Source organism: Muscardinus avellanarius, assembly GCF_963383645.1.
Source record: "Muscardinus avellanarius genome assembly, chromosome: 19".
NCBI lineage: Eukaryota > Metazoa > Chordata > Mammalia > Rodentia > Gliridae > Muscardinus > Muscardinus avellanarius.
The window spans coordinates 30,394,108-30,419,897 of record NC_137805.1 but is presented as its reverse complement, the minus strand read 5'-3'; the positions used below and the strand labels follow the sequence as shown (position 1 = coordinate 30,419,897).

The 25,790-nt window shown below is 59.0% G+C and overlaps 1 protein-coding gene across 1 annotated transcript in view; it reads right to left on the bottom strand.

Annotated features, from left to right (window-relative positions):
* The window catches only part of RIPOR3 (RIPOR family member 3), a gene marked incomplete at both ends in the record, with an annotated part of 30,368 nt that extends 5,548 nt beyond the window's left edge, over nucleotides 1-24,820 (bottom strand). The window contains 18 exons of the mRNA XM_080716097.1: nucleotides 28-230; nucleotides 1,178-1,342; nucleotides 1,933-2,094; nucleotides 2,490-2,625; nucleotides 3,123-3,246; nucleotides 4,235-4,356; nucleotides 9,391-9,960; nucleotides 11,177-11,306; nucleotides 11,660-11,805; nucleotides 11,880-12,005; nucleotides 12,135-12,178; nucleotides 12,478-12,541; nucleotides 12,650-12,799; nucleotides 13,368-13,421; nucleotides 13,630-13,653; nucleotides 15,770-15,848; nucleotides 16,715-16,861; nucleotides 24,702-24,820. Of these exons, the coding sequence (XP_080572223.1) occupies nucleotides 28-230; nucleotides 1,178-1,342; nucleotides 1,933-2,094; nucleotides 2,490-2,625; nucleotides 3,123-3,246; nucleotides 4,235-4,356; nucleotides 9,391-9,960; nucleotides 11,177-11,306; nucleotides 11,660-11,805; nucleotides 11,880-12,005; nucleotides 12,135-12,178; nucleotides 12,478-12,541; nucleotides 12,650-12,799; nucleotides 13,368-13,421; nucleotides 13,630-13,653; nucleotides 15,770-15,848; nucleotides 16,715-16,861; nucleotides 24,702-24,820 (2,565 nt within the window). The remainder of the gene's footprint in view (nucleotides 1-27; nucleotides 231-1,177; nucleotides 1,343-1,932; nucleotides 2,095-2,489; nucleotides 2,626-3,122; nucleotides 3,247-4,234; nucleotides 4,357-9,390; nucleotides 9,961-11,176; nucleotides 11,307-11,659; nucleotides 11,806-11,879; nucleotides 12,006-12,134; nucleotides 12,179-12,477; nucleotides 12,542-12,649; nucleotides 12,800-13,367; nucleotides 13,422-13,629; nucleotides 13,654-15,769; nucleotides 15,849-16,714; nucleotides 16,862-24,701) is intronic.
* Nucleotides 24,821-25,790: the final 970 nt, after the last annotated feature.

Sequence of the window (25,790 nt, the reverse complement as noted above, 5' to 3'; positions counted from 1 at the left end):
AGATCTTTCCGCACCCACCCGACGTACCTTCTCGCGGAAGCTCCTGTTCTTGGCCGCGCTGGCCAGGCGCGCACCAGCCGCCCTGCACAGCCTCGGGGGCCCGTCCAGCTGCAGCAGCGCCCAGGCTCTCAGGGTGTCGGGCAGCGGCTGCAGCAGGCCCAGCCGCTTCCCCTGCAGCTTCCGGACCGTCCTGGCCTGCCTGGCACCCTGCAGCTCCTGGATGAGAGTAACTGGGGGACAGCGGGGTGGGCTCAGGGCCAGGCAGGACGCAGGCCAGGGTCCCCAGGGGTTGTCCACACGGGCTTCTAGGAGCACTGCTGGGATCCAGGCAAGCTTCCAGAAGGGATCAGACACCCTCAAAATCAATTAAACCACCAGCTGGACTTCTAGGGATTCTGGCCATCCAAGCGTCACCCCACCCCGCTCCGACTGCTGCTCGGTACTTTTTTTTTAGATGAGGTCTGGCTAAGTTGCCACCCTCCTTCCTCAGTCTTCCTAGTGGCTGTGATTACACCTGTGAGCTTTTTTTTTTTTTTTTTTTTTTTTTTTCCCTGTACTGGGGATGGAACCCAGGGGCATTCTACCTCCGAGTTACACCCCAGCCCTATTTTTTATTCTTTATTTTGCAACAGGGTCTCACAGAGTTGCAAAGGGCCTCACTAAGTAGCTGAGGCTGTCCGTGAACCTCGATCCTCCTATCTCAGCCTCCCAAATGCTGGGATCACAAGCGTGCGCCACCATGCCCGGCTGCCTCTGGGCTTTCTAAAGCTATGTTCCTTTAGAGCTAATTCCCCCATGTTGGCAGAATGTGGCATCTCACTATGTTTGAATTCTCAAAACAACAGCTGGAGCTGAGCGTGGTGGTGTTCACCTGCCATCCCAGGTTTGGGGAGGCCAAAGCGGGAGGGGGGCAGGTTCAAGAACAGTATCAGCGGCCCAGCGAGACTCAGCAACCTAGTGAGACCCTGTTTCAAAATGAAAAAGGGCTGACCGGGGATGCGGCTGGGGGTAGAATGCCCCAATGCTTAGTCCCCAGTACCAAAACAATGACAAGAGAAACCGGCTGGAGGGAAATGCGGAAGGTGTGAACCGTAGCTTGAGAAGCTGAGTGTTTCCAAGAGTGGGACCAGGCGGCCCTGGGCGCTCCGGACCCGCGCCCCCACCCTGCCCGGCCTACCTTCCTTGGTGAGCTGGGCGAAGTGCTTCTCCAGGTCGGAGACGCCGTGCCTCTGCAGATAGCTGTGAAACTGGAACCACGTGATGGTGGTCTGCTGTTCCGGGAACCCAGCCGCGGGGAGCAGCCCGCCACAGCTGACCACCTGCTCCAGCAGCCGGCGGCACACTGGCTCGGGAGGCATGGAGAGAAACCAGGTGTCCTACCAGCATCTCGAGGGCCAGCAGGAAAGGTTTCCCGCTCTGGTCCACAGCTACACGTCTCTCCACCGTGGGGCGTCACAGTGCCCCCGGCCCACACCACCCCGGAATCTGAACCTCAGAAGAGGGCCTGGGAATGTGTGTGCCAGCGAGCACCTGGGGGCCTGTGCTTCTAGAGCTGCCGCCTGGAGTTCAGATGTCACCCTGCACTTGAGCGAGAGGAAAACCTACCACTCTACATTCTGCGGAAGAGTCCAGGCATTTAAAGACACCTCGATCAAGCCTTACCTGCCTATGCCTACCATCCTCCAATTCTCTACCCCTTTAAGGCTCCGGGGGGTCCAGAGAAGGCACCCCAGTGTGTGCGTGCTCTTTGGGGCCACAACCTGCATAGCGGGCCGCCTACAGAGGCCCTTGCTTCCCCAAGATATGGAAGGTGGCTTGCAGTGAAGCTGAGGAGCGCCCTGCACTCAAGGCCATGAAGATGGTTGAGGAGGCGGAGGGGCTGGGTGCGAGCCCACACGAGCCCCACTGGGGCAGGCCGGAGGGAGAAGCTACCTATTTCCAGTTGTCCCGGGTATTTCCCTCGGATCCTGTGCAGGAAGGTTTTTTTGAGCTGGCTCAGAAGCGTCAAGGCGGGGCAGGAGAGGATGGCGCCGGGGCCCGTGCATCCCTGCCAGAGCGGCAGGCAGCTCCTCCTGTGCCAGGCCTGTGGGATGACTGCAGGTGGGGTGCGGACACCTAAGTGGAGCAGTGGGCACCCAGGGGTCCCCTCTGCGGTGCGCCCATGCCCTGGAAGCAGCTGTTGCGGGACCAGAGCCCTGGGCTGTCCAGAGGCCCCCCTGGGGTAGAGGCAGACCCATCACGGCCTCTGCACTTCAGGGCACTCCTGGGGCTACGGTGCTGGACCCTAGGCAGCGTCCACCCCAGCGTAGGGAGGGGAACTGAGGCTCAGAGAGGCAGGGCCTCTGCCCACGGTCACATGGCTGCCTGGGCGTGTGCTGATAACCCCTGACCCCCCCCCCCACAGTGCCGCCCCCTGCTTTGGGGAAGGAGACACAGATCCATCGCCCAGGCCATTCTGAGGGCCAGCCGCGGGCGTGGCAGCGACTTACTCTCTTCAACAGACGTGGCCTTGCCGACCTTCTCAAAATCCAGGTCAGAGAGCAACTCCAGGACCTGCTTTTGCTCCTCTGCTTCTTCCAGAAGGCGGTCCTGGACCATCTTCGCCAGATTCGGGGTGGCCAGTTTCTGGAGACAGCCGGGATGCCCGGTTAGCGTGGGGATGCGCCCGGGGCCAGCCATCCTGCGTGGCTCCCAGCTACTGTGGCTCCCCCTCTCCCAGGCGGCTCCCTGACTGCCAGCCCAGAATTCTCCCTGCAGCCGGTGGAGGGACACCTCTGCCACCAGAAGGGACCCTCCTGCCCCGCAGCAAAGCAGAGCGGAAGCAGGGAGCGACCCAGAAACCAGGCCTTGGGCCCCGGGGGCGGCTGGGCCTTCAGTGCTGCGAGCCGGGACATTGTTTTGGGCCGACCAGTGTGGACTGGGGTTCTGGCACTCACAGTGTGGCTCAAGCAGCTTCAGCGTCAGCGCCGCATGACCACCCGCCCAGGCCCTGGCCAGCACCTTCCACAGAGGAGCCTCGGTCTCCCAGGTCTCTGGCTGCGGGCCCCTGGTCCCCGTACGCACCCCCTCCACGCCTGGCGCCCATTCCCTTGCAGAGGCCCAGCCCCGGCCAGCCCAGCCACCTGCAGGAGGGCTTTGCACACTTGCAGGTGGACTGTGAGCAGTGTGTCCAGCTCCGGGGCGCCGGCGGTGAGCTCCCTGGACGGCACTGCCAGCGGTGGTGCTGGCGGCGGGGCCCTGTCCTTCCTGCGGTGGATGGAGGACACAGGTGACCACCCTTGTCTGCCCCTCTCTCCCCGAGCGCTCCACGTCCAGGTCCTGGAGAGGTGGAGCGAAAGCCAGACAACACAGAGAGCAAAGAAAAAGCCAAAGGCGGCAGCACAGGGACAGGCGGGACAGGCGGGAGGGGCGCGGTAAGTCCCCTGGCACGGGTGGGTCAGGCAGGGCTCCAGATGTGGGGAGGAGGCAGGAACATCGGCCCCCAAGTCCCAGCCCTGTCCTCCCCAGGCACCGCGGGAGGAGATGAGAAGGGGCTGCTGAGGTTTGGGGACAGGAGAGGCCCCAGGCCTGTGCGATCCCAGCAGGTGGCGTGCTGGGTGTGGGTGGACTGGCCCCGAGGGAACGGATTGCCATGCTGGAGAGCCAGGGTTGAAGAGGGTCTGTGTGTGCCCTGTCTTTAGAGAGTCTTGTTTTAGGGATGTTTTGTTTTGCGGTACTGGCAATTGAACCTAGAGGTATTCTATTTTTAAGTTATACCTCCAGCCTGATTTTATTTCTTATTTAAAAACAGGGTGTCTGTCTGTCTGTCTGTCTCTGTCTCTCCATTTGCAGTACTGGGATGGAACCCAGGGGCATTCTACCTCCGAGCTACACCCCCAGCCCTATTTTTTAGTCTTTATTTTGAAACAGGGTCTTACTAAGTTGCAGAGGCCTCTCTAAGTAGCTGAGGCTGGTCGCGAACTGCGAACCTCCTGTCTCAGCCTCCCAAGTCCTGGGATTACATGTATGCACCACTCTTAAAGCCTGTTCACCGGAGCAGGGAGCTCAGGGAGTGGGGGTGCTTCCCGGTCGCTCAGGGCCACCAAGGATCAGTTCTGTGCCAGGCTGCGCAAGTGCAGGGACAGGGGGAGGGAGCACCGTGAATTATCAACATAAGCAGCAATTGGGCCAAGGACGCTGGGAGCGATGGCCAGGAGCCGAGGTGGCCTGGATGGGGTGCCTGGGGTACACTCACCGGGAGCCCCCAAACAGAGACAGCTGGTCGGGAGCGAGGTCGGCGTTGAGGAAGGCAAAGCTTTCCAGAATGCACTCCATCAGGCTCTCGGCCGACGCGTGCTCCTGTGGAACGCCTCGAGGCTGTGAACAAGCAGGAGCTCTGAGGCCGCTCAGGCCGCCAGCCAGGGCCTGGTCACAGCCCCAGCGGGCACACCCTCGCGCCGCACACGCCAGCCTGTGGCTCCTCAGGCAGGACATGGCGCCTCCCCCTAGCCCTAGCAAGTGACAAATTCCAAGTTATTTATTTATTTATTTGGTGGAACTGGGGTTCCTGGAAACCCTTCTACCTCCGGGCTACACTCCCAGACCTATTTTATATTTTTATTTAGAAACAGGGTCTGTTAAGCCAGCATGGCTGACTCCGAACCTGCGCGATCCTCCTGTCTCCACCTCCCAAGCATGGGGATTATAAATGCACGCCACGACGCCTGGCCCACGTTATTTTTTTTAAATTTCTATTCCTAATTTCCATTTGACATTTATTTATTTATTTATTTATTTATTTATTTACTTATTTATGGTGGTACTGGGGGTGGAACCCAGGGGCTTACCACCTCTGGGCTATACCCCCAGACCTATTTTATATTTTATTTGGAAATAGGGTCTCACTAAGTTGCCGAGAGCCTAAGTAGCTGAGGCTGGCTTTGAACCTGTGCGATCCTCCTGTCTCAGCCTCCCAAGCACGGGGATTGCAAGCGTGCGCCACCACGCCCGGCCCAAGTTATTTTTCAGACATGTTGGCAGCCAGGTCTCCCCACCCCCGGAGGCTGGAGGCCGTGCCTGAGCCTGGGAAGCCCAGGGCGCCCCTGCTGAGCTCATGGTGCCACGCCCGCTGCCGGCAGGTCCCTCCTGGACACGCCCGTCCTGTCTCCAGCCCAGTCCCTGCTTCCAGCACACTGCCCAGGGCAGAGCCGGGGTCCTGACAGCAGAGCCCAAAGAGCAAGGGCCTTGTACAGCAGGAGGAGCAAGGCTGGCCAGAGATCCCATCTCTGAGAGAACAGAAATAGAGGTGCGCGACACTGTGCGTGTGTGTGTGTGTGTGTGTGTGTGTGTGTGTGTGTGTGTCTCCGCGTGTCTCTATGTGTCTGTGTGTGTTTGTGGTACTGGGGTGGAACCCAGCAGCATTCTACCTCTGAGCTACACCCTCAGCCCTATTTTGAAATAGGGTCTCACTAGGTTGATGAGAGGCTCACTACTTGCTGAGGCTGTCCTCCAACCCGTGATCCTCCTGTCTCAGCCTCCCAAGTTCTAGAATTAAAAGTGCATGCCACCACACCAGGCTCAGCTGTGAGTTCTGACAAGACAGAACCAGAGTTCTGCACGCGAGGCAGTTCCGCTCTCTAAAGTCACAGAAAAACAATCGGCAAACACGGAGCTGAACTGCAGCTCCTGGGGGAGACCAGTGAGGTTCCGGGGCCTATGCACGGCACCTTCACAGGCCAGTCAGTATAAACCCCTGCATGTTTCTGATTGAGAAAACCTTATTATTTTCCTTTTTTTTTTTTTTTTTTTTTGCAGGGGGAGGGTGCTGTTGAGAAATGAACCCCAGGGCAATCTACCATCAAGCTACACCCTCAGGCCTATTGTTTTTAATTTGGAAACAGTCTCACTAAGTTGCTGAGGCTGACTTTTTGCGGTACTGGGGATGGAACCCAGGGGCATTCTACCCTTGAGCTACACCCCCAGCCCTATTTTTTAGTCTTTTTTTGAAACAGGGTCTCACTGAGTTGCGAAGGGCCTAAGTACCCGAGGCTGTCTGTGAACCATGATCCTCCTGTCTCAGCCTCCTGAACCCTGGGATTACAAGCATGCGCCACCATGTGTGGCTCTGAGACCGACTTTGAACCTGCGATCCTCCTGTCTCAGCCTCCCCAGTACTGGGATGACAGGTGTTCGCCACCACACCCACCTAAGACACCTTATTTAATAGAAACCGTCAGTGTGGTCATACTGGACTCTTCACCAGCGCGGGAGCTTCTGCCTGTTGGGGGCTCAAGTAACAAGTATTTTCTCCTCTAGACACACCCCTCCCTGCACTCAGGACTGCTCACGCTCATTTAAACAGTGAAACCGCTGACACAAAGCACAAAAATTTGAAAAATGTGACACTGAACAGACCGTGCCTGGGATGCTGCTCATGGAGGAGGAGGGGGAGGAGCAGGAGGAGGAGGGGGAGGAGGGGGAGAGCCAAGCAAGAGACCTTGCTGCCGACCTTGCTGCGAACTTATGAACGTGCATGCATGCGTGCGTGCGTGCTGGCCAGCACGGCCCCTGCCGCTGCACGTCCCCAGAAATGAGGAGGAGGAGGGTTCAGAATCCACAGATGAGGAGGATGCTGGGCACGGAGACACACCTATGTACACACACACCTAGACGTGAGTGTGACACGCCTACGTACACACACACCTAGACGTGAGCGTGTGATTTCTCCTTAGAAAGTCAGGCTGAGGGGCTGAGGATGCAGCTCGGCGGGGGTGTGCTTGCCTAGTTAGGGTATGTGAGCCATTGCGTTCAGTCCCCAGCACTGCAGAAAAAAGTAACTGAAGCTAAGCCGGGGGAGGTGAGGAGTAGGATCACAGGCTCGAGGACAACTTAACAAAACCCTATTTCAGGGTAAAAAAAATTTTTTTAAATAGGGCTGGGTAATGCCAGGCGTGGTGGCGCACACTTGTAATCCCCACGCTTGGGAGGCTGAGACAGGAGGATCGCATGGGTTCGAAGCCAGCCTCAGCTACTTAGGCTCTCGGCAACTTAGTGAGACCCTGTTTCCAAATGAAATATGGGAAAAGGTCTGGGAGTATAGCCCGGAGGTAGAAAGCCTCTGGGTTCCACCCCCAGTACCACAAAAAATAAATAAACAAATAAATAAATAAATAGGGCTGGGTATGTAGCTCAGAGGTAGAATGCCTCTGGGTTCAATCTCCAGCAACACACACACACATACACATAAAATCCATAAAAGAAAGGTCAAACCAAAACTCAGGACTTTTATTGTTTTTATTTGTTTTTCCCAAAGGAGGAAAATACCTCAAATATTTTTCTTAGGGCACTGAGGATGGAACCCAGGGACTTTCTACCTCCAAGCTACCCCACAGCCGTTTTTATTATTCTAATTTTTTTTGAAGCAGGGTCTCACTAGGTTAGTCTCACTATTGCTGAGGCTGAGTTAGAACCTGTGGTCCTCCTGTCTTAGCCTCCCAAGCCCTGGGATTATAGGTGTGCGCCCCCACACCCAGCAAAGATGTTCTAAATGACTGCATCACTGTGATGTTAATTTTATATAAAGTGGGCATTTTTTTTTTTTTTGCAGAAATGTGATAGAAGCTGCATGCATGCCAACTCAAATTGTTCCACATAAAAAGAATCAAAAATTTCAGAAAAAGGTGATGTTGTGCCGGGCGTGGTGGCGCACGCTTGTAATCCCCGCGCTTGGGAGGCAGAGACAGGAGGATCGCGCAGGTTCGAAGCCAGCCGCGCGCGCTGGCTTAGGAGACCCTGTTTCCAAATAAAAATGTAAAAACAGGTCTGGGAGTGTAGCCCCGAGGTAGAAGGGCTTCCAGGAACCCCAGTACCACCAAAAAAAAAGAAAAAAAAAGGTGATGTTGTGGGCGTGGTGGCGCATGCTTGCAATCTCCCCGCTTGGGAGGCGGAGACAGGAGGATTGCGCGGTTCGAAGCCAGCCGCGCTGGCTTAAGACACCCTGTTTCCAAATAAAAATATAAAAAATTCGCCGGGCGTGGTGGCGCACGCTTGTAATCCCCGCACTTGGGAGGCAGAGACAGGAGGATCGCGCAGGTTCAAAGCCAGCCGCGCACGCTGGCTTAGGAGACCCTGTTTCCAAATATAAAAATGTAAAAATAGGTCTGGGAGTGTAGCCCGGAGGTAGAAGGGCTTCCAGGAACCCCAGTACCACCAAAAATAAATAAATAAATAAAATTAAAAATTGGTCTGGGAGTGTAGCCCGGAGGTAGAAGGGTTCCCAGGAAAGAAAGAAAGAAGAAAGAAGGGAGGGAGGGAGGGAGGTTGGTTATTTCTTGAATTTTTTCCTGAGATTTTCAGACGGATTGTTTGAAAGACTTTAGCAGTGCTAAGCAATGAACACTTTTTATCTAAGTTACTGGAAATAAGATGAGAAATTAAATTTCTTTCTCCTGTGCTAATTTGCAGTGTTGAAGGAAGGGTAGGAATAAAATAAAACTAACTTTGTATGTGTGTATTTGTGGTGTGTGTGTGGCACGCATATTGTATATTGTGGTATGTGTGGTGTATATTGTGTGGTGTATGTTATATACATAGATGTGTGTGTGTGTGTGCGCACGCGCACGTGTGTGTGTGTGTGTGTGTGTGTGTGTGTGTGTTACTGGGGATCAAACCTAGGGGTGTTCTACCTCCAGGCTAACCCTCTAGCCCTATTTCTGCTTTGCTATTGTTTTGAAATGGTTTCAGTACGTTCTGAGACTCTGGCGACACTGCGGAGGCTGTCTTGGAACCTGTGATCTCGTCTCAACCTCCCAAGTACTAAGATTACAGACATGGGCCACCATGCCCAGCTTAAAACTAATTTTTAAAGAGAGCTGCTAACTAGTTCAATGCCAGACAAGCCTTATACAAAAGGGAACGGCTTCATAAATTGATGTATAAGTAGGTACTGATGATGCATATTTTATTTAACGTACACGTAAATTAATATAAACAAAAAAGGAGAATCATCTGTCCAGGTCGGCGCCTCTGAGTGCCACCTGCCCTCCTCGGCCCTCTGGAAAACCAAGAGCAGCCCCGGGCTTGAGCCGTGCCAAAAAGGTTCTAGATGGACCGTGGAGGAGGCAGGCAGGCGGCCGCAGAGCCTTCGGGGACGCCAGGTCTGACCCCGAGTTTGGGTTTCCAACACTGAGCTGCAGCCCCACCCACTGGGCCAGGCGTTTCTGGAGGGGCCAGGATCTGGCTGGATGTGCAACAAGTTATCCTCTGGGGGCCCTGGGCTCCCCTAACGACCCTGCTCCGGGCCCAGGGGTGTATGTTGGGATCCCCACTTGACAGGTAAGTAAACCGAAGCTGGGGGAGACACGGCCCACCCGGGTCATGCAGGGGAGAGGCCAGGCGGCCTGGCAGGCATACCTTCAGCCGGTCCCGGAAGCCGAGGACCTGGTACTCCAGCTCCCGGAGCTGGGGCTGGGTGGGGCCCGCGGCCCGCAGCAAGTCCAGCACCTCCTGCAGGGGCCGCTCGGGGGCCCAGGCAGGCCCGGCCGCTGCACCCCCACTTTCTCCAGCATCCTGGCCCTTCTGGTTCCCGGGGGTCGTGCAGCTGTGGGCCGGGGAGCCCCACGATGGGTTGGGGCGCTCTGCTCCCAAGTCCCTCCAGCCGGGCTGCTCCACACACCAGCCCTGCGCCAGGTGGGCCATCTCGGGCAAGAGGCCCAAGGGTGGCGGCTCCTCCCGCCCCTCTTCGAGGGATACGGCAGGGCCCAGGGCCAAGGGCAGGAACCCCACGTCCGAGGTAGATGCTGACGTGCTTGTCTCGGTGTCCCGGGGGTCCTCGGAGCTAAAGGAGTCCAGCTCCGCCAGCTCCTGGCTCTGGCTCCGCAGGCCCGGGCCCTGAAGGTCGCTTTCGGACAGGTAGCTGAGGATGGAGGGGACCCTCGGCCCGCCTAGCCCCAAGGCCTGCTGCGCCGGCTGCTGCAGAACAGACTGGGGTGGGGACAGAGGAGAGGCCTCAGCACTGCCCAGGGGCCATGCCAAGACCCAGGCTGCTCCGCGGCTCAGATGCCTGGCTCTGCCAAGGCCACTGGCTCCCAAAGATGTGGACAGGCCCTGTCCCTGCACCCCACGACCCCCAACTCACCCCGCTGCAGCCTCCAGGCCTTCTTGCCTCTCAGACCCCTTGACTAGGCACACGTTCCTGCCTCACTCAGGACCTTTGCCCGGGTGCTTCTGCTAATCCCCACGGCCTGTGCCCTCACTGCCCGGGCGCCCACCCAGGTGCCACCTCTTCTATACCTAGATACCTTTTTTTGGGGGGGAGGGTACTGGGAATTTGAACTCAGAGGCATTCTCCCTCAAAGCTACACTCACAGCCCTTTTTATTTTTTATTTTTTATTTTTTTTTGTTTTAAAAACCAAAAACCAGTTTCACTAGGTTGCTGAGGCTGGTCTTGAACCTGTGATCCTCCCGTCTCAGCCTTCCAAGTGCTGGGATTACAAGCGTGCATCGCCACACCTGGTCACCTCCAAGTCTTGTTATAGCACAGTTCAGCCATGGTGGAAATTAAGAAAGCAGTGGGGGGGGGGGGCGAAGCAGCTGGCTCTCGGGGACCTGGTCTTTGGGGACACAGAAAGAAGAGGTGCTTTTCTGGGCCCTACAGGAAGCAAAACTCCTGGGGACACTAAGTCTGAAAAGAGCAGAGGCCAAGGCCACAGGCGGTGGTAGACCTGTGCAGAGCCAAGCTCCTGGTGTCCAGAAACAGGCCAGCCCGGCGCGGTGGCGCACACTTGTAATCCCAGTACTGGGGAGGCTGAAACAGGAGGATCACAGGTTCGCGGCCAGCCTTACTACGTAGTGAAGTTAAAAGAATAAAATAGGGCTGGGGTGTAGCTTGGAGGTAGAATGTCCCTGGATTCCATCCCTAGTACCACAAGAAGAAAGAAAGAAAAAGGAGGAAGGAATAAAGGAAGGAATGAAGGAACGAACGAACACTGGGGATACCTAGGACCTTCTGGAGACCAGGATGGAGGGGCCAGCAGCAGAGAAAGAGAAAGTACACAGGCACCCAGTCTGGCCTCGAGGGAGGCCGGCCCCAGAGAGAGGCTGGCCTCTAGGGAGGCCAGCCCAAGAGTGCTCCTGGCGGGGTGCCGAGGGCTCTGCCCAGGTGGCAGCGCAGCCCTGGCCCGGGACAGGCTCACTCACCAGGTAGTACCTCTCCCGGAAGCTGGGGGTGCTTGGGGGCGTCCAGTTGTACAGGGAACCCTTCCTGCTGCCCACGGAAAGCCTGCCCGTGGGGCTGGGCGACACCAGGAGGCTCTCGGAATCCAAGGGGCTGCAGGAGAGAGAAGGACGGTGTCACCGGTGCCCCCGGGAGGCCATCAGGCTCAGGAGGGACCCAGAGCCTCTCACTTGTCGCCAGCTTACAAGTAAACACCAATGTGCAAGCCAAGGCCAGCCTCGCCCAAGGGGCCCGGGAGGCCCCTGGGAGGCCCCTGGCTGGGTCCCCAGCTTCAGTGGCCCAGGTGTCCAGAAATGAGGGCGGAACTAACTGAGGGGCACCTGGCCTGTCTACGGCAGGAGGCAGCAAGAGGCAGGCGCAGTGAGGGCAGGAGGCCATGGCCTGAGCCAGACCCAGGAGCGGCAGGCCCACGGTGTGCCCGCGGGTGGCGGGGCCCATGCACCCACCTCCAGAGCACTTCCAGCTGCAGCTTGATGGTGCCCAGCTCTGTGATGTCCACCACAATGACCTGGGACCACGTGGTGAAGAAGTCTGCAACGTCGCAGGTCGCCGAGCCCACCACCAGCGAGCTCAGGCCGCGCAGCTCCGTCACCTGGGGAGGGGTTCTGGAGGGTGGTGTCGGAGCCCACACTGGGCGCCCAGACCCCCACCGGGCTCCGCGCCCACCTTGATTTCCAGGTTGTCATGCAGGGAGGGGACAAAGATCTTCTCCTCCTCGTCCCAGGTCTGGCTGTCGTCAGACTCAATGCGGCCCTTCAGCTTCCAGCGCTGGCGGCCCAGCCGCAGAAGCACCTGCGGGCGACGCCAGAGAGGGGTGTGCTGAGGCCTGGGTGATTCCTCCTGCATGGGGCCTGCGGATACCTTCCCAACAGCTCCACCCCAGAGGCCACTGGCCCCAGGACACTCAGACACCAGCCATACCTCGTACAGGTCTCCAGGGCAGAGGCGAGCGTAGCCGACCAGGCCTGGAACACAGACATGGGCTCGTCTCTACCCTCCCCCGCACCTGAGACCACTGGGCGTCCCCATCGGCCTGGGAGGATAAGCCATCAGAGGGACCCAGGCCAGGAGGGGGCCTGGCATCTCATCTCTGAGGCTCAGAGAAGAGCGAGACTGCCCGAGGCCACACGTCACAACACCGGGGCCCGGCCTGGCCCCCCAGATTTTCCCCACCCTTCTCTCAGCCGCCATAGGACTTCAGGCCCCCAAGAGGACCTGCGATCCCACCCGGACTGGCCTGGGCCCACCGGCCTAGCCCTGTTACCTTTCATCCTGATGTGGAATTCGCCCAGGTGCACCTCCAGGGCCCCCTCGATGAGCCACATGTCCTGCAAAGACCCAGAGGCGGCTCGCCCACTCGTGTCCCCCACCCCAGGAGCTCACACACTGTCAGGGACTGGAGGGCCGGGGAGACAGGGAGCCGCAGCCTGGCCCACCTCGGCGCACTCCTGCAGGCTGCGGCCCAGCTCCTGCAGGCTCTCACGGGAGGCGCGGCTCTGCGGGCACCTGGAGAAGGCCCTCTGCATGTTGGAGGCACCGTCACGCAGGCGGCACTGTATGCAGTAGCCCTCGTAGAGTTCGTCCACCTGCGGGGGCGCACGGGCTGGTGGGCGCCGCCCGGGGAGGCGCCCACGGTCTTCCCGGGGGAGGCTGCCCCGCTGCACCCCAGCGCCTGGGTGCGAGCCCGTAGGCAGTCACCACCTGGCTCCTGACGCATCCCAGCGCCTGCAGGGACTGGTATACAGTCTGCACAGGATAAAAACTAGTGAAGTGTGTGGGTGTGTACGCTGCCCTCTGAGGAGGCAGGCTTGCCCACCCCCTGGGTCCTGGGCACGCAAGCAGGCCACAGAAGGGTTTGCAGACTAGCAGAGCCCCAGGGACTTGCTAGGTGGCCGCGCAGCGCCTGGCTCTCTGGGCCTCCGCTTTCCCTCTGTGCACTGGGTGGGCTGGGGAGATTCTGCGTAGGGCCTCTCCAAGCAAGGTAAGAGCCCCACAGCCCTGGCTACCCTGACCCTGGCCCTGGCCTAGACCCTGGCCCTGACCCTGACCCTGACCCTGGCTACCCTGACACCCGAGCCCAAGGCCCGGGGTCCACTCAGGTCACCCTCCCCTCCCTGCTCATCCTCAGCTCCCCCGCCTGCCCGCACTGCTGACCTTGCTCATGTGGAACTCCACCTTCCGGATGTGCCTCTCCACACAGCGCGTTTGCTTCTCCCAGGGAAAGAAGAGATGCTCTCAGAGCAGCCGGGGCCCTGCAGCCCCGCCGCCCTCCTCCGGCCCGGTGGGGCCTCACGGCTGGCCCCAGTTTCCCCGTGTGTAAAGTGGGAGGTGCCCCGAGAGGGCAGCCAGGGGCCGGAAGCCAGGCGGCCTCGGCCCACCTTGCTGACCACACGTGGACGCAGGTGGTTCCGCTCACCTTGTCCAGGTCGTAATAGAAGGCCTGTGGGGGAGGAGGGAGAGAGCACGCGGAGTCAGAGTCCAGAATGTTCCACCGAGGCCTCAGAGGCTGCTCGCAGGGCCTCGGCTCAGGACAGGAAGCTGTGCGTGCAGCCAGCCCTGCTCCTCCCCGAGGCAGGTCAGAGTGCGGGCCGGGGACCCGGCCGCCCGAGGCTGCTGCTCGCGCTGTGTCCCCGGCCTTCACGTCCTCACAGGGGAGTGGGCATGAGCAGCACCCACCCCAGGGGGCCATGGGCGCCGCATGGGAAGATGGGAAAAGACTTGAACCCCCAAAGTGTGTCTCCAAGTACTCGTGTGTGAAAGTGTACACTAAGATCATAGAACTAGAACTCCACTTAAAAATGAACAGGAACGCTGTCCTCGAACCTGCAGTCCTCCTGTCTCAGCCTCCCAAGTACAGGGACAAAGTGCATGCCGGTGCGGGGGCGCGCTGATAATCCAGCATTCGGGAGGTTGAGACAGGACGATCGCAGTTCACGGCCAACCTCAGCTACTTCTAAGTGAGGCCCTTTGCAACTCACTGAGACCTTGTTTCAAAAATAAAGAATAAAAAATAGAGCTGGGGGTGTAACTCAGATATAGAATGCCCCTGGGTTCCATCCCCGGTACCACACACAAAAAAAAAACCCCAGCACCATATCAAAATGCCAACCAGCAGCCAGGTGTGGTGGTGCACGCTTGTAATCCCTGCGCTTGGGAGGCGGAAACAGGAGGATCGCACAGGTTCAAAGCCAGCCTCGCTGTTTCCTAATAAAAATATAAAATAGGCCTGGGAGTGTAGCCCAGAGGTAGAAGGGTTCCAGAAACCCCAGTACCACAAAAAAAATGCCAACCAGCGGCCTCCAGGGCAGTCTGACTTCCAGCTATGGCCCTTCCTTGGGCTCGGGGAGCCCCTCTGCACCACAGAGTGAAAACACACTGTCTCCACACTCGTCAGCCCTCTGCTGCTTCCAGACCCCACCGAAGGGGTCTTGTTGGTGTGGGGTGGGGGCTGGGGCAGGCGCGGGGACAGCGGGACCTGGCGCCACTGCATCCACCCGTGAGGGCAGGGAGGCGCCGCCAACCTCCTGGGCCAGGCCTCCTGTGGCCCGGGGCTTCTCAGCTGGAGCCAGGGGGATTGGGGGCTACACCACCACGGAGACGCCCAGCCCCACCCACCGGCTGATGGAGAGAGGACAGCGGGGCTTTTACCAGGCAGAAGGGTGTGGAAGAGGGGCTGGGGGCACCTGGCCAGGGAGAAGGCCTGCCACCAAGACACTGGAGCCTGAGGAGTGGGAACCTGGCAGTGTTGCCAGAGAAAACACAGGACACCCAACGAGAATGCACACTTCCCATTACAGCCAAGAAAGTTTCAGGCTGGTATCCCAAAGATCATGTGGGATAGACTTACAGTAAAACTATTTGTCCAACACCAAATTTAACTGGGAGTCAATTTATTTATGTGTGTGTGTGTGTGTGTGTGTGTGTGTGTGTTGTGTGTTTTACTGGAGACTGAACCTGGGGGCATTCTATCTCTAAACTACAGCCCCAGCTCTATTTTATCTTTATTTTGAAACAGGGTCTCACTAGGTTGATAAGAGTCTCACTACTTGCTTAGGCTGTCCTCAAACACGCGATCCTCCTGTCTCAGCCTCCCAAGTCCTGGGATGACAGGCATGTGCCTCCACGCCCAGCTCTTTTATATCTTTTTATCGGTGTTTCTCTACTGAGGGGACCACGGAAGCCCAGAGCAGGTGAGTCTTGGACTAGACGGACCAAGGGTTTAGAACAGGCGAGCGCTGGACACCGGAGAAACGTGTGGGTTTGACAGGACAGTGCCGGGGTCCACTGTGACCAGGAGAGAACGGCCCTCGGTCCTGGGTCACAGGAACCGCCTGGCCCCGGGTGCCGATGGCGCAGGTGTGCACGGTGGACGGCGCCTGTCCCTGCACAACGTCACCTGCCTCGAGCTACTGCTGGAGGCCAGAGGGGACGGCAGGGTGACCCGGGGTCTGCGGTGCTCACGTCCCTCACAATGAAAGGTCCCCTCCATGGCCTCCCACACCCGGCGCGGGTTGGTGGGGTGGGGACCAGGGTCCTGGGTCCCGGGGAGGACTCACCAGCCTGGAGCTGCGCCGGGTGTCCCCGTGGCGCCCGCTCAGGTAGTCCAGCTCCGCCTGCTGGGCGCACAGGTGCTGCCTGCGCAGGACAAGGACCGGCGTTGAGGAAGGGGCCGACAGGCTGGCTCCTCTGGCCAGGAACGTCCCACATTATCTACATGGCCCACTCCCTCCGCCCATGGGTCTGCTCAGCGCCACCTCTTTGGGGAGGCCTCCATCGGCACCCCGATTACAACAGCCCCGCAGCGTGCCTCCTCGGCCATTTGCTTTCCTGCAACACTAACGCCACCCGACATAAGCGCAGTTTACTTTTCTGCATTGCGTATCGTCTCCGCCCTGCTCAGAGTCAGCTGCACAAGGACAGGAATCCTTGTCTGTCTTGTTCCCACTTGTGCCTGGCGTCTGGCGCCTTCTGAGCACTCAGTGAATAGGTCTTCAGGACCGTCTCTCCCTGTGCTGGCCTCTGCCCGCCGTCGCCCGTCTCTCATTCACTCGAGCGCCCGCGAGCTCAGGCCTGGGCTCCCACTCCAGGGCCTTTGCACTTGCTGTTCCCTCTGCTCGGGATGGTCACCCCAGATGCTGGCGCGGAGCCAGCCTCCCAGAACCTCTCGGAGACCACGAGTCTCCTGGGACCAGCCCCTGCTCCAGGCCTCCGCAGGCCGGCTCCCCGCAACACCCTCGCGACCCGACCCTCGGTGTGGCAGAAATCAGTCACAACGGCATCGTGGGGTCTGTAGCCGTGTGGCTGCCTGTTCCTGTCTACACTGAGTGCAAGACCGGAGCCCCGAGACCAGAGTCCACCCTCCTGCCTGGGTCCCTGCTGGGTCCCCAGTGCCAAGCACTGGCTGCCCCAGGTGTGAGCGCTAAGTGGACGGCCTCCCTCACCCCGCACCTCCCCAGGGGGAGGCTCCCCGGGGGAGGCCCAGCCCACGGCCCCCCGCTCACTTGAGGCCTTTCTTGAGGGCTTCGAAGATCTTCTTCACCTGCTGGGGCTGGGGGGCCAGGCAGACCGACCCCTTACGTAGCGTGCCGTACGTCCTGGAGGATGGTACAGGCATCCGCGATCGCACAGAGTTCTTGTTGATGGACTTTCTGTGAGAAGGGACGTAGGCAAAGCGAGGTCAGGGCGAGGCAGTGGACAAAGCCCTCCCAGGGACAGAAGCTTTAGAAGCTGACCAGAGCCCCAGGAGTCAGGGGACCTGGCTGGGCCCCAGCCCCACCGCCTCCAAGCTGTGTGGCCTTGAGACGGCGGGGACTCCCCGAGCCTCAGCTTCCTCATCTGTAAAATGAAGGGCCCAGATTTGAGAATGAAAAGAATAATTAAAAACCTGCCGGGCGTGGTGGCACACGCTTGTAATCCCCGCGCTTGGGAGGCGGAGACAGGAGTATCGTGCAGGTTCGAAGCCAGCCGCTCGGGCTGGCTTAGGAGACCCTGTTTCCAAATAAAAAAATGTAAAAATAGGTCTGGGAGTGTAGCCCGGAGGTAGAAGGGCTTCCAGGAACCCCAGTACCACCACAAAAAAAAATAAATAAATAAATAAAAAATAAAAAAAATAAAAACCTAACACTGCGCCAGGCGTGGTGGCACAGGCTTGTAATCCCCGCGCTTGGGAGGCGGAGACAGGAGGATCGTGTAGGTTCGAAGCCAGCCGCGCTGGCTTAAGAGACCCTGTTTCCAAGTAAAACTATTATAAAAAATAGGTCTGGAAGTGTAGCCCGGAGGTAGAAGGGTTTCTAGGAACCACAGTACCACAAAAAGACCCTAATACTGTAAATAAACTTATGTAGAGAAATAATCAAGCAGCAAAAATGCCAGGGCTCTCTAACCAGTACGCTCTGTGCAGCCAAAGCCGCATGGGAGGCCAAATCGTAGCCCTACGGTTTATACAGAGCAGGCGCCTGCCCAGCATTCGTGCCCCTCCCTGTGTTGACAGCACCTGGATTTTCCCCTGGGGCAGTTCCCAGCTCTGTTTTTTGGGGGTTTTTTGGTGGTACTGGGGTTCCTGGAAGCCCTCTCCTCCAGGCTACACTCCCAGACCTACTTTATATTTTTATTTGGAAATGGGGTCTCTTAAGCCAGCGCAGCCAGCTCCGAACCAGCACGATCCTCCTGTCTCCACCTCCCAAGCCCGGTGATTACAAGGGTGCGCCAGCACACCCGGCCCCAGCTCTATTTTTATACTAATGAAAATTAGTTCTTGAATCTAGCAATGCCTGAAGCTGGACCCGCCCGTGGCCTTTGCAAATACTTGAGCTAATATTTACCCGCCGGGCGCGCAGAACTTCCTCCCAGCCTGCTATTTTTTCACTTAAGCTAGTTGAAGTTGAGTGTGGACTAGACGGTTCTGAGCATGAACAGGAGTGACGGCCGGGAGCCTCGGCCCACGAGGTGTTTCAGTGTCTCAGGACTGACCCCAGCAGTGCAGCCCACGGCTGGTGTCCCGGCACCTAAGCCCCACTCTGGCCCTACAGCCTATGCAGCAGGTTCGGGGACAGGCGGCGGTGCTTGCGCTGCCCGCCGGGCGCGCAGAACTTCCTCCCAGCCTGCTGAAGTTGAGCCCCACTCGCCTGCACCGGCAACAGCCTCAGCTGGTGAAGATGGCGGGTGGCCTCAGGGTCAGCTTTGCTTTTTAGTTTTATTTTGGTTTTGATACTGGAGATTGAACCCAGAGGCACTCTACCTCTGCCACACCCCCCGCCCTTTTTCAAATTTTTTGTTTTAAAATAAGGTCTCACTAGGCTGCTGAGAAGCTGGCCTTGAACCTGTGATCCTCCTGTCTCAGCCTCCCAAGTACTGAGATCACAGATGCTTGTCACTACGCCTGCCTTTCTTTTGTTTGTTTTTGTGGTACTAGGAATGGAACCCAGGGGCATTTCACCTCCAAGCTACACCCCCAGCCCTATTTTTCTTTATTTGAAACAGGGTCTCACTAAGTAACCGAGGCTGTCCTAGAACCTGCGATCCTCCGGTCTCAGCCTCCCACGTGCTGGGATGACGGTGAGTTCTTACAGAGGAGCTGCTTGACCATCTCTCCAGATCATCCCTCCCCAGGGTGGGAACCTGGATGCGTTGGGAGCCAGCTGCAGCCACGTGCGGGGCCTCCCCAGGAGAGGGCTGAGCGCCGAGGGAGAAAGCACAGACCCTGGACAGCCTCGAGTAGCGATGCTGCCCCGCCTCGCCACACCGCTAGACCAAGACGGGGAGAACGGGTCTTCTCTAAGCACCTGCATCCTGAGGGTTCCATTGTCAGAACACCTTCACCTCTACACAAATATACCGCTAAGCCTCAGTTTCCCCATCTGTACAGTGAGGGCAGGCGCTGAGCCTGCTCACAGGGTGGTGTTGGATACGCCAAGACGCCAGGCTTGACGTCTGGCACAAAGGAGGCACTTAGTAGGCGCTTTATAAATAATCAGCTACTGTTAGAACAGTCACAGTCTGTTTCCTCCCCCTTGTTCACAGCTGGGAAAATAGGTGCTCAGTTAACACAGAGCTAAGTCAAAGGGGGAAACACAGCCTGCTGTGGGGATTGGAGATCAGAGTGTCCACGGTCCAAGATCCTGCAGTTTTAGGGCAGAGCTAAGGGGGAGCCCAACCCCGGGACCTTAAAGACCCCACCAGGAAAGGGCACAGGGCACAGGAGACCGGTCAGAAAGACCCGGAGAAGCCGGGCGTGGTGGCGCACGCCTGTCATCCCAACATTCGAGAGGCTGAGACGGGAGGATCGCAGTTCGCAGCCAGCCTCCGCTACTTAGTGAGGCCCTTTGCAACTTAGTGAGATCCTGTTGCAAAATAAAGAATAAAAAATAGGGCTGGGGTGTAGCTTGGAGGTAGAATGTCTTTGGGTTCCATCCCCAGTACCACAAAAAAGAAAAAAAGTAAGACCAGAAGACAAATCTGGCTCAGACTGCTGGCCCTGCCCTCACCCAGCCCGGGCTTCAGCAGGCCTGGGAAGCTGCGTTTCTACCATTGATGCTGCTGGTACCTGGACCACACTTTGAGGACCACTGTCTTAGGGGATTCTCGGGGTCAGGGGCCTAGGGCCTGGGGCCCGCCCTCTAGGGCTCACGGTGCACGGGGAGATGGAGGTTTGGGGTCTGAAGTCAGGCAGCCGGGCACTCGGCGGCAGCTCCTTCGCCAGCCCCGGGAGGAGCCACAATGCCACGGCGCCCCGGTCCCCGGAGCCCAGCGAGTGGCCGGGCTACATTTCCAGCTGGGCCAGATGCCGCACATTCCACGTGGAGTGTAACACACCGCCACTGTTTACACAGCGCAGGAGCCGCCCGGAGCCAGCCCAAGTCCCAGGGCTCCCCCAAACTATGCCTGGCACCCGCGGGGGCTCACTGCGCTGGCTACAGTCACGGCTCTGGGCCAGACGCCCATGTGCAAACCCCAGCAGCTGGGCAGGTCCTGCCCCTGCCCGAGCTGCAGCGTTCTCTTCTGTATAGGAAATGAGAGTGCCTTCCCCACAGAATGAAAAGATACTTATCCATTCACTCGACGTTTACTGAGCGCCTGCTGGATACCAGCCACCATTCTAGGGCCTGGGTGCAGAGCAGTGACCCAGACCATCCCCTGCCCTGTGGTCCAACAGACCAGCTGAGGACGTGTAACCCCTGCCCTGTGGTCCAAGAGACCAGCTGAGGTCACCAGGGACGTGTAGCCAGGCCCTGGCTCCCCACTGCTGGGCTGTGTGACCCTGGGCAAGTTACAGTCACAGCTCTGGGCCAGACGCCCATGTGCAAACCCCAGCGGCTGGGCAGAAATGACCCTCTCTGGGCCTCAGCCTTCTCGTCTTCAAAATGCTGACCAGGGTGAGGGTCATTATCAACGTGATATGGGTTCATAAACACAGAGAAGTTTGCTGGGCGTGGTAACACACACCTAGCATCCCAGTACTTGGGAGGCTGAGACAGGAGGATCGCGCAGGTTCGAAGCCAGCCTCAGCTACTGAGTGAGGCTCTCAGCAACTTAGTGAGACCCTGTTTCCAAATAAAATATAAAATAGGTCTGGGAGTATAGCCCGGAGGTAGAAAAGCCCCTGGGCTCCACCCCCAGCACCACATACACACACAAAAATAAGTTGAAGCTACGTTTGGCAAAGAGCTCATGCCAAAACCATGTGGGAATTAAATAAGTTTTACAATCATATGGGGCGGTGCCTAGTACCAAAGAGAAATATATATTCGGTGGGAGGGGAGGGGACACAAGGGGGGGGCGGGGGGGCGGGCATTAAAGGCACAGAGCGCGGCTACGACACTCAACCTAAGACACGGTCCCTGTCATTGCTGATGTCCCTACAGACCAAGTCAAGTGACACTTTCCTGAGCCCCCCACCTGCCCACGCCCCGGGGGCCACAGCACCCACCTCCTGGATCGGGCCCTCCACAAGGTCGCCATCTCGCCTGGGTCGAAAGGTGAGTCCCAGCAGCCGAGCAGGCAGGTGGCGGCTCCAAGCAGGGGCTGGGGAGCCCGCCCCGCCACTCCAGGGCTCAGGGCCCGGCCCCTCCCATCCAAACCCCTGGTCTGAGCCCCGCAGGACAGCACTGCGGCCTCCCGGGACCAGGGACAGGATGCTGTGAAGCCTCAGATGGCGAAATCAGGTTGCACGTCTGTCCCTGGTGTCACCAGCCCGGTCAGGGCACCGCCTCGGGGGTAGATGTCCCAGCTCTGAGGCCTCAGTAAATATTAAACACCCAGCCTGTCAGACGAGCTTGGGAAGGCACGTGCACCCCGCGTTCCCGTGAGACACGGAGCAGCCGCTGCCCTAGCCCCGTGGAGGAGGCGGCCGGGGTGGGCTGCAGCCCACACCTGCCCGGCCCCCAGGCGGGGCCCATGAGGGGTGCACACAGCACGAGCCTCGCCATGTCTGGGCTGAGCGTTCCGCCTGTAGAGAGGGCCCGCTCCCTGCCCACTGTGCCCCGCCTCCTGGGAGGTCAAGGCTGAATCGTAGTTTTCACACCTATGGGCCCAAGAGAGCAATTCCCCAGGTGCAGGGGAGTCACTGTCCCTCTGGGCTGGGGACCAGGGCTCCAGCTGGACAGCCCGGGGCGCGGACACCCCCAGGAGAGGGCCCGAGAGGAATGTAGGAGAACTTTGCCTGCCCCTTTGGGTCCAACAGGACATCACCAGGGCCCGGCCCTCTTTACCCCTTCTGTCTCCCTCTCCCCCTCCCCCAGTGCCCAGAAAATGGATGTATTAGGGCGATCATTCACTTTTCTGTGTGCGCGCGGTACTGGGGATAGAACCCAGGAGCATTTGACCTCCGAGCTACACCCCCAGTCCTACTGTTTATTCTTTACACTGAAACAGGGTCTCACTGAGTTGCAGAGGGCCTCACTAAGTAGCTGAGGCTGGCCACGAACCATGATCCTCCTGTCTCAGCCTCCCAAATGCTGAGATTACAAGCGCGTGCCACCATGCCTGGCTCAATTATTCACATTTTACCAAAATCCCTGCCATCAGGCTACTTCTCCAGGGAACCCTCTGACTGTGGTCAGAGGGGTTTGAAGGTGACAGAGTGGACGTGGGTGTGGGCAGGAGGCATCACCCGCCCTAAGCGGAGCCGCATGTCCCATCTGAGGTCGGCCTCCCCCCTCCCCCCGCCAGCACCGAGTGCCTGGCAGCGCTGGATGTCAGCCTGGTCCGGTTACCAGGAAAATAGGACCAGAAGGTGAAGCTGAAACACAACCCAGGCCACCCCGGCGCCCAGCCAGGCGTGCAGAGCCCGGGAGGTGGGCAGAGAGCGGAAGTCAAAAACAGACGGCCCTCTTGTTCTAAACGTATTAGGACAGCTGGGCACGGCAGTGCACAACTGTAATCCCAGCACTCGGGAGGCTGACAGGAGGCTCGCGGTCTGCGGCCAGCCTCGACCACTCAGTAAGATCCTCGGCGACGTAGAACTTGTTTCGAAAATTAAAATTAAGCCGGGCGCGGTGGTGCACGCTTGTAATCCCAGCATTTGGGAGGCTGAGACCGGAGGATTACAGTTCAAAGACAGCCTCAGCTACTTGGGCCCTCTGCAACTTAGTGAGACCCTGTTGCAAAATAAAGAATAAAAAAATAGGGCAGGGGGTGTAGCTCGGAGGTCAAATGCACCTGGGTTCTATCCCCAGACCCCCCAAAAAAGATAAAGTAAGCCAAATTAAAAAGTAGGGGGCCACCAGGTGCTGTGTGCACACACGTCATCATCGTGATTTATGTCATGATGGGAGACTATAACGCACCAACAAAATCATCTAAAAATAAAGAACCAAGCCAGCCCAGCCTCCAGATGGCGAGATGGGCACCGAGCCCCGCACGGGGCCCTCTGTGAGCTCAGACTGCACAGGGTCCCCTGAACTGGGTGGGCCGCCCCACACCAGGGCCCGTGGCGTGGTGAGGGTCACCCACCTGCCGACCCTCCCAGCCCTGATGAGGAACTCCACGGGGGTGGGGACCTGACATCGTAGGCCCCGCCAGACCCCAGCCCACTCCACGGCCCTCCCAGGAGCACCTACTGTGCACCTTCCTCACAGTGATGCCTACGCACTCCTCTCAGAGCCTTGGAGTCCAGGGTGCTAATCGCTGGGTCTTTGGCCAAATTTCTTCCCACCTCGGGGCCCCCGCCCAAGCCTTCCAGTGGCTGCTGTCACACCAAGAGCCGGTCTCAAGTCCTTACCGCCGACTCGCGGCTCCCACTGACCTCCCTCGCTGAGCACTGTCCCACCCCTGGCCGCACACCTGCTTTCTGCCCCTCAAAGCTCTCCCCACCCCAGGACCTTTGTACCTGCTACCCTGGGCCCCTGGAAGGCCTCCAGGCCACCCCTCCTCACTCCCAGCCCTCTACTCTGGGTCCTGCACGGTCTTTAAAGCCCAATCTGTCTTCATGGCTGCCGGCCAACTGTTTGCTGTGTCCTGGGACCATTAGTCTGCGGGGCAGGGCCCGAGACTGTCCCCCAAAACCAGGGCCTTGAGGGGCTCCCAGGGTCTTCACCCAGAGGGACACTCCCTGGCACACTTTGAAGCTGAGCCGGCCGGAGCCCGGGAGAGAGGGTTGGCCGCCTGGCCGCAGGGCTGTCTCTGGGAGCAGGCAGCCGGGTGGGTGAGGCGAGGCTGGAGGACCGAGGTCGTGCTGCCCGAGTGTGGGGCAGAATGAGCAGTGGACCTGGTCACCTGAGGCCCTGGAGGCCGCAGAGGGCGCTGGTCCACATCTGGAGCAGGAGGGAACATCCCAGGCTCCAGGCCTCGTGGGATTTGTTGACTGACTTGCTGACCAGCCAGCTTCTGAACCCCGCTCCGGCTGGGGCCCCGCCTGTCCACCGTCAGCTAAGGGCTCAGAGGCGCGGGCTGCCAGCAAGCTGACCATCCCAGGCCTACCGGCTGCCAGGCGGTTCCTGGAGTGGAGGATGGGCAGGCAGCCTGGGTGCACCGGGCAGTGGCCCTGAGCGGAAAGGCCCTCCTCCCAGGGCATGAAGCCAGGGTCATGGCAGACCAGGGCTTACTAACTACTCCTCCGCCTTGACACTCTCCAGCACCCACCTGTCAGCGGTGCGGGCAGCTGCCATGTCTGTCACCGCCTGAGCCTCAGTGGCCAGCCCAAGGGTAGGGCGCCCATGACGCCCATCTTTCAGATGAAGTAATCGAGGCTCTGAGAGCTGAGGTCAGGTCCAGACGACCACAAAGGAAGGGCGCTCCCTCAACTCTGCCCCTGGGGACCGCCCTCCAATTAATTCCTGAGCCCTCTGCTGTGCGGCCTCGGGCTAGCGGACTCACCTCTCTGAGGATTTTTCCTGACCTGCCCAGTGGGCCAGATCGACTTCTGGGGTATTTGAAATGATAGCTATTCAGGTCTCAAGGAAATTACAGGTCTCTGTCTTGTCCTGGCAGTGGGAGGAGCCCGCGCCCTCCCGCAGTCCAGGACAAGTCCCGCCGGCTCCCGGCGGCACTTACGCGATCCTGCGGCTCTGCACGCTGCTGAAGCCCGCGAAGGAGGCGCTGCGGCCCACGGTCCCCACGGTCCCCACGGTCCCCATGTCCCCCGGGGCCAGGAACCGCACCCGCACAGACATGCCGTCACCTGCAGGGAGAGGACAGGAGAGTCAGCCGACACGGCCACCCACAAGTGCAGAGCGCCGCGTGTCCGGCCTCCCCACGACCCTGAGAGTGGGCAACTCCTGCCATCTCGGCCCCCCGGGGGGCAGCCGGGGTTCTGCAACTGAGGGGACCTGTTTATGGCAGGTGGCATGAGTGGGATTCGAACCCAGATCGCTGTAAGCCACACTTGGGTGCTTAGCCCTGGAGCAGCAGCCTTGAGCCCAGGCCCCCCACGCCCCTCAGGAAGCACCTGCTTTGCACCAAACGCCCCGTGCTGGGACGCACGCCCTGGCCGACCAACACAGCCACACCACTGCCCGAGGGCTCCAGGTCCCTGCTGACACCAGAGACCAGAGTGACGTGGGATCTGTATGGGGGGCCACGGGCTCCGGGGTGGGCAAGACAGACTGGGCAGGCGAGAGAGAGGGGAGGAGAGGGTGTGAGGTAGAGGTGGAGTGTGTGCAAAGGCCCAGGGGTGCAGGAGGACTCGGTATAATGCAAGAGCTCAGGGGGCTCCCCGAACAAGGGCAGAGACGAGTGCAGGAGCTCGGCGCAGGAGCCCAGGGAGGGCAGGGGTGGCTGGGAGTCACGGGAGGTTTTGGGCAGGGGCAACAGGGCTCATTTCACAGACTGGCATCAAGGCCCTGGATTCGGTGCCCAGCTCTAACCCCGGGGCAGCAAGGCCAGCCCAGAGCCCTAGCTGTCTTCTCTTTTTTCCAAACCATCTCTGGGTTGGAAAACCGCCACCTTGTCCCTTGGGGGCAGGGCCATTCCGCTAGCGTCCTCTAGGATAGGACGTTGGAAAGTTCTTTATATCTAACCTAAATCTCTACTCCTACGGTTTCACGCTTGGCTTCTCGGCCAGGCTAATGTCGTCCCAGGAGTCCAGGGACCTCGCCGCTGTACCAGCCCCATCCCACCTCGGCCTCCCAGCCTGCGGGCGTG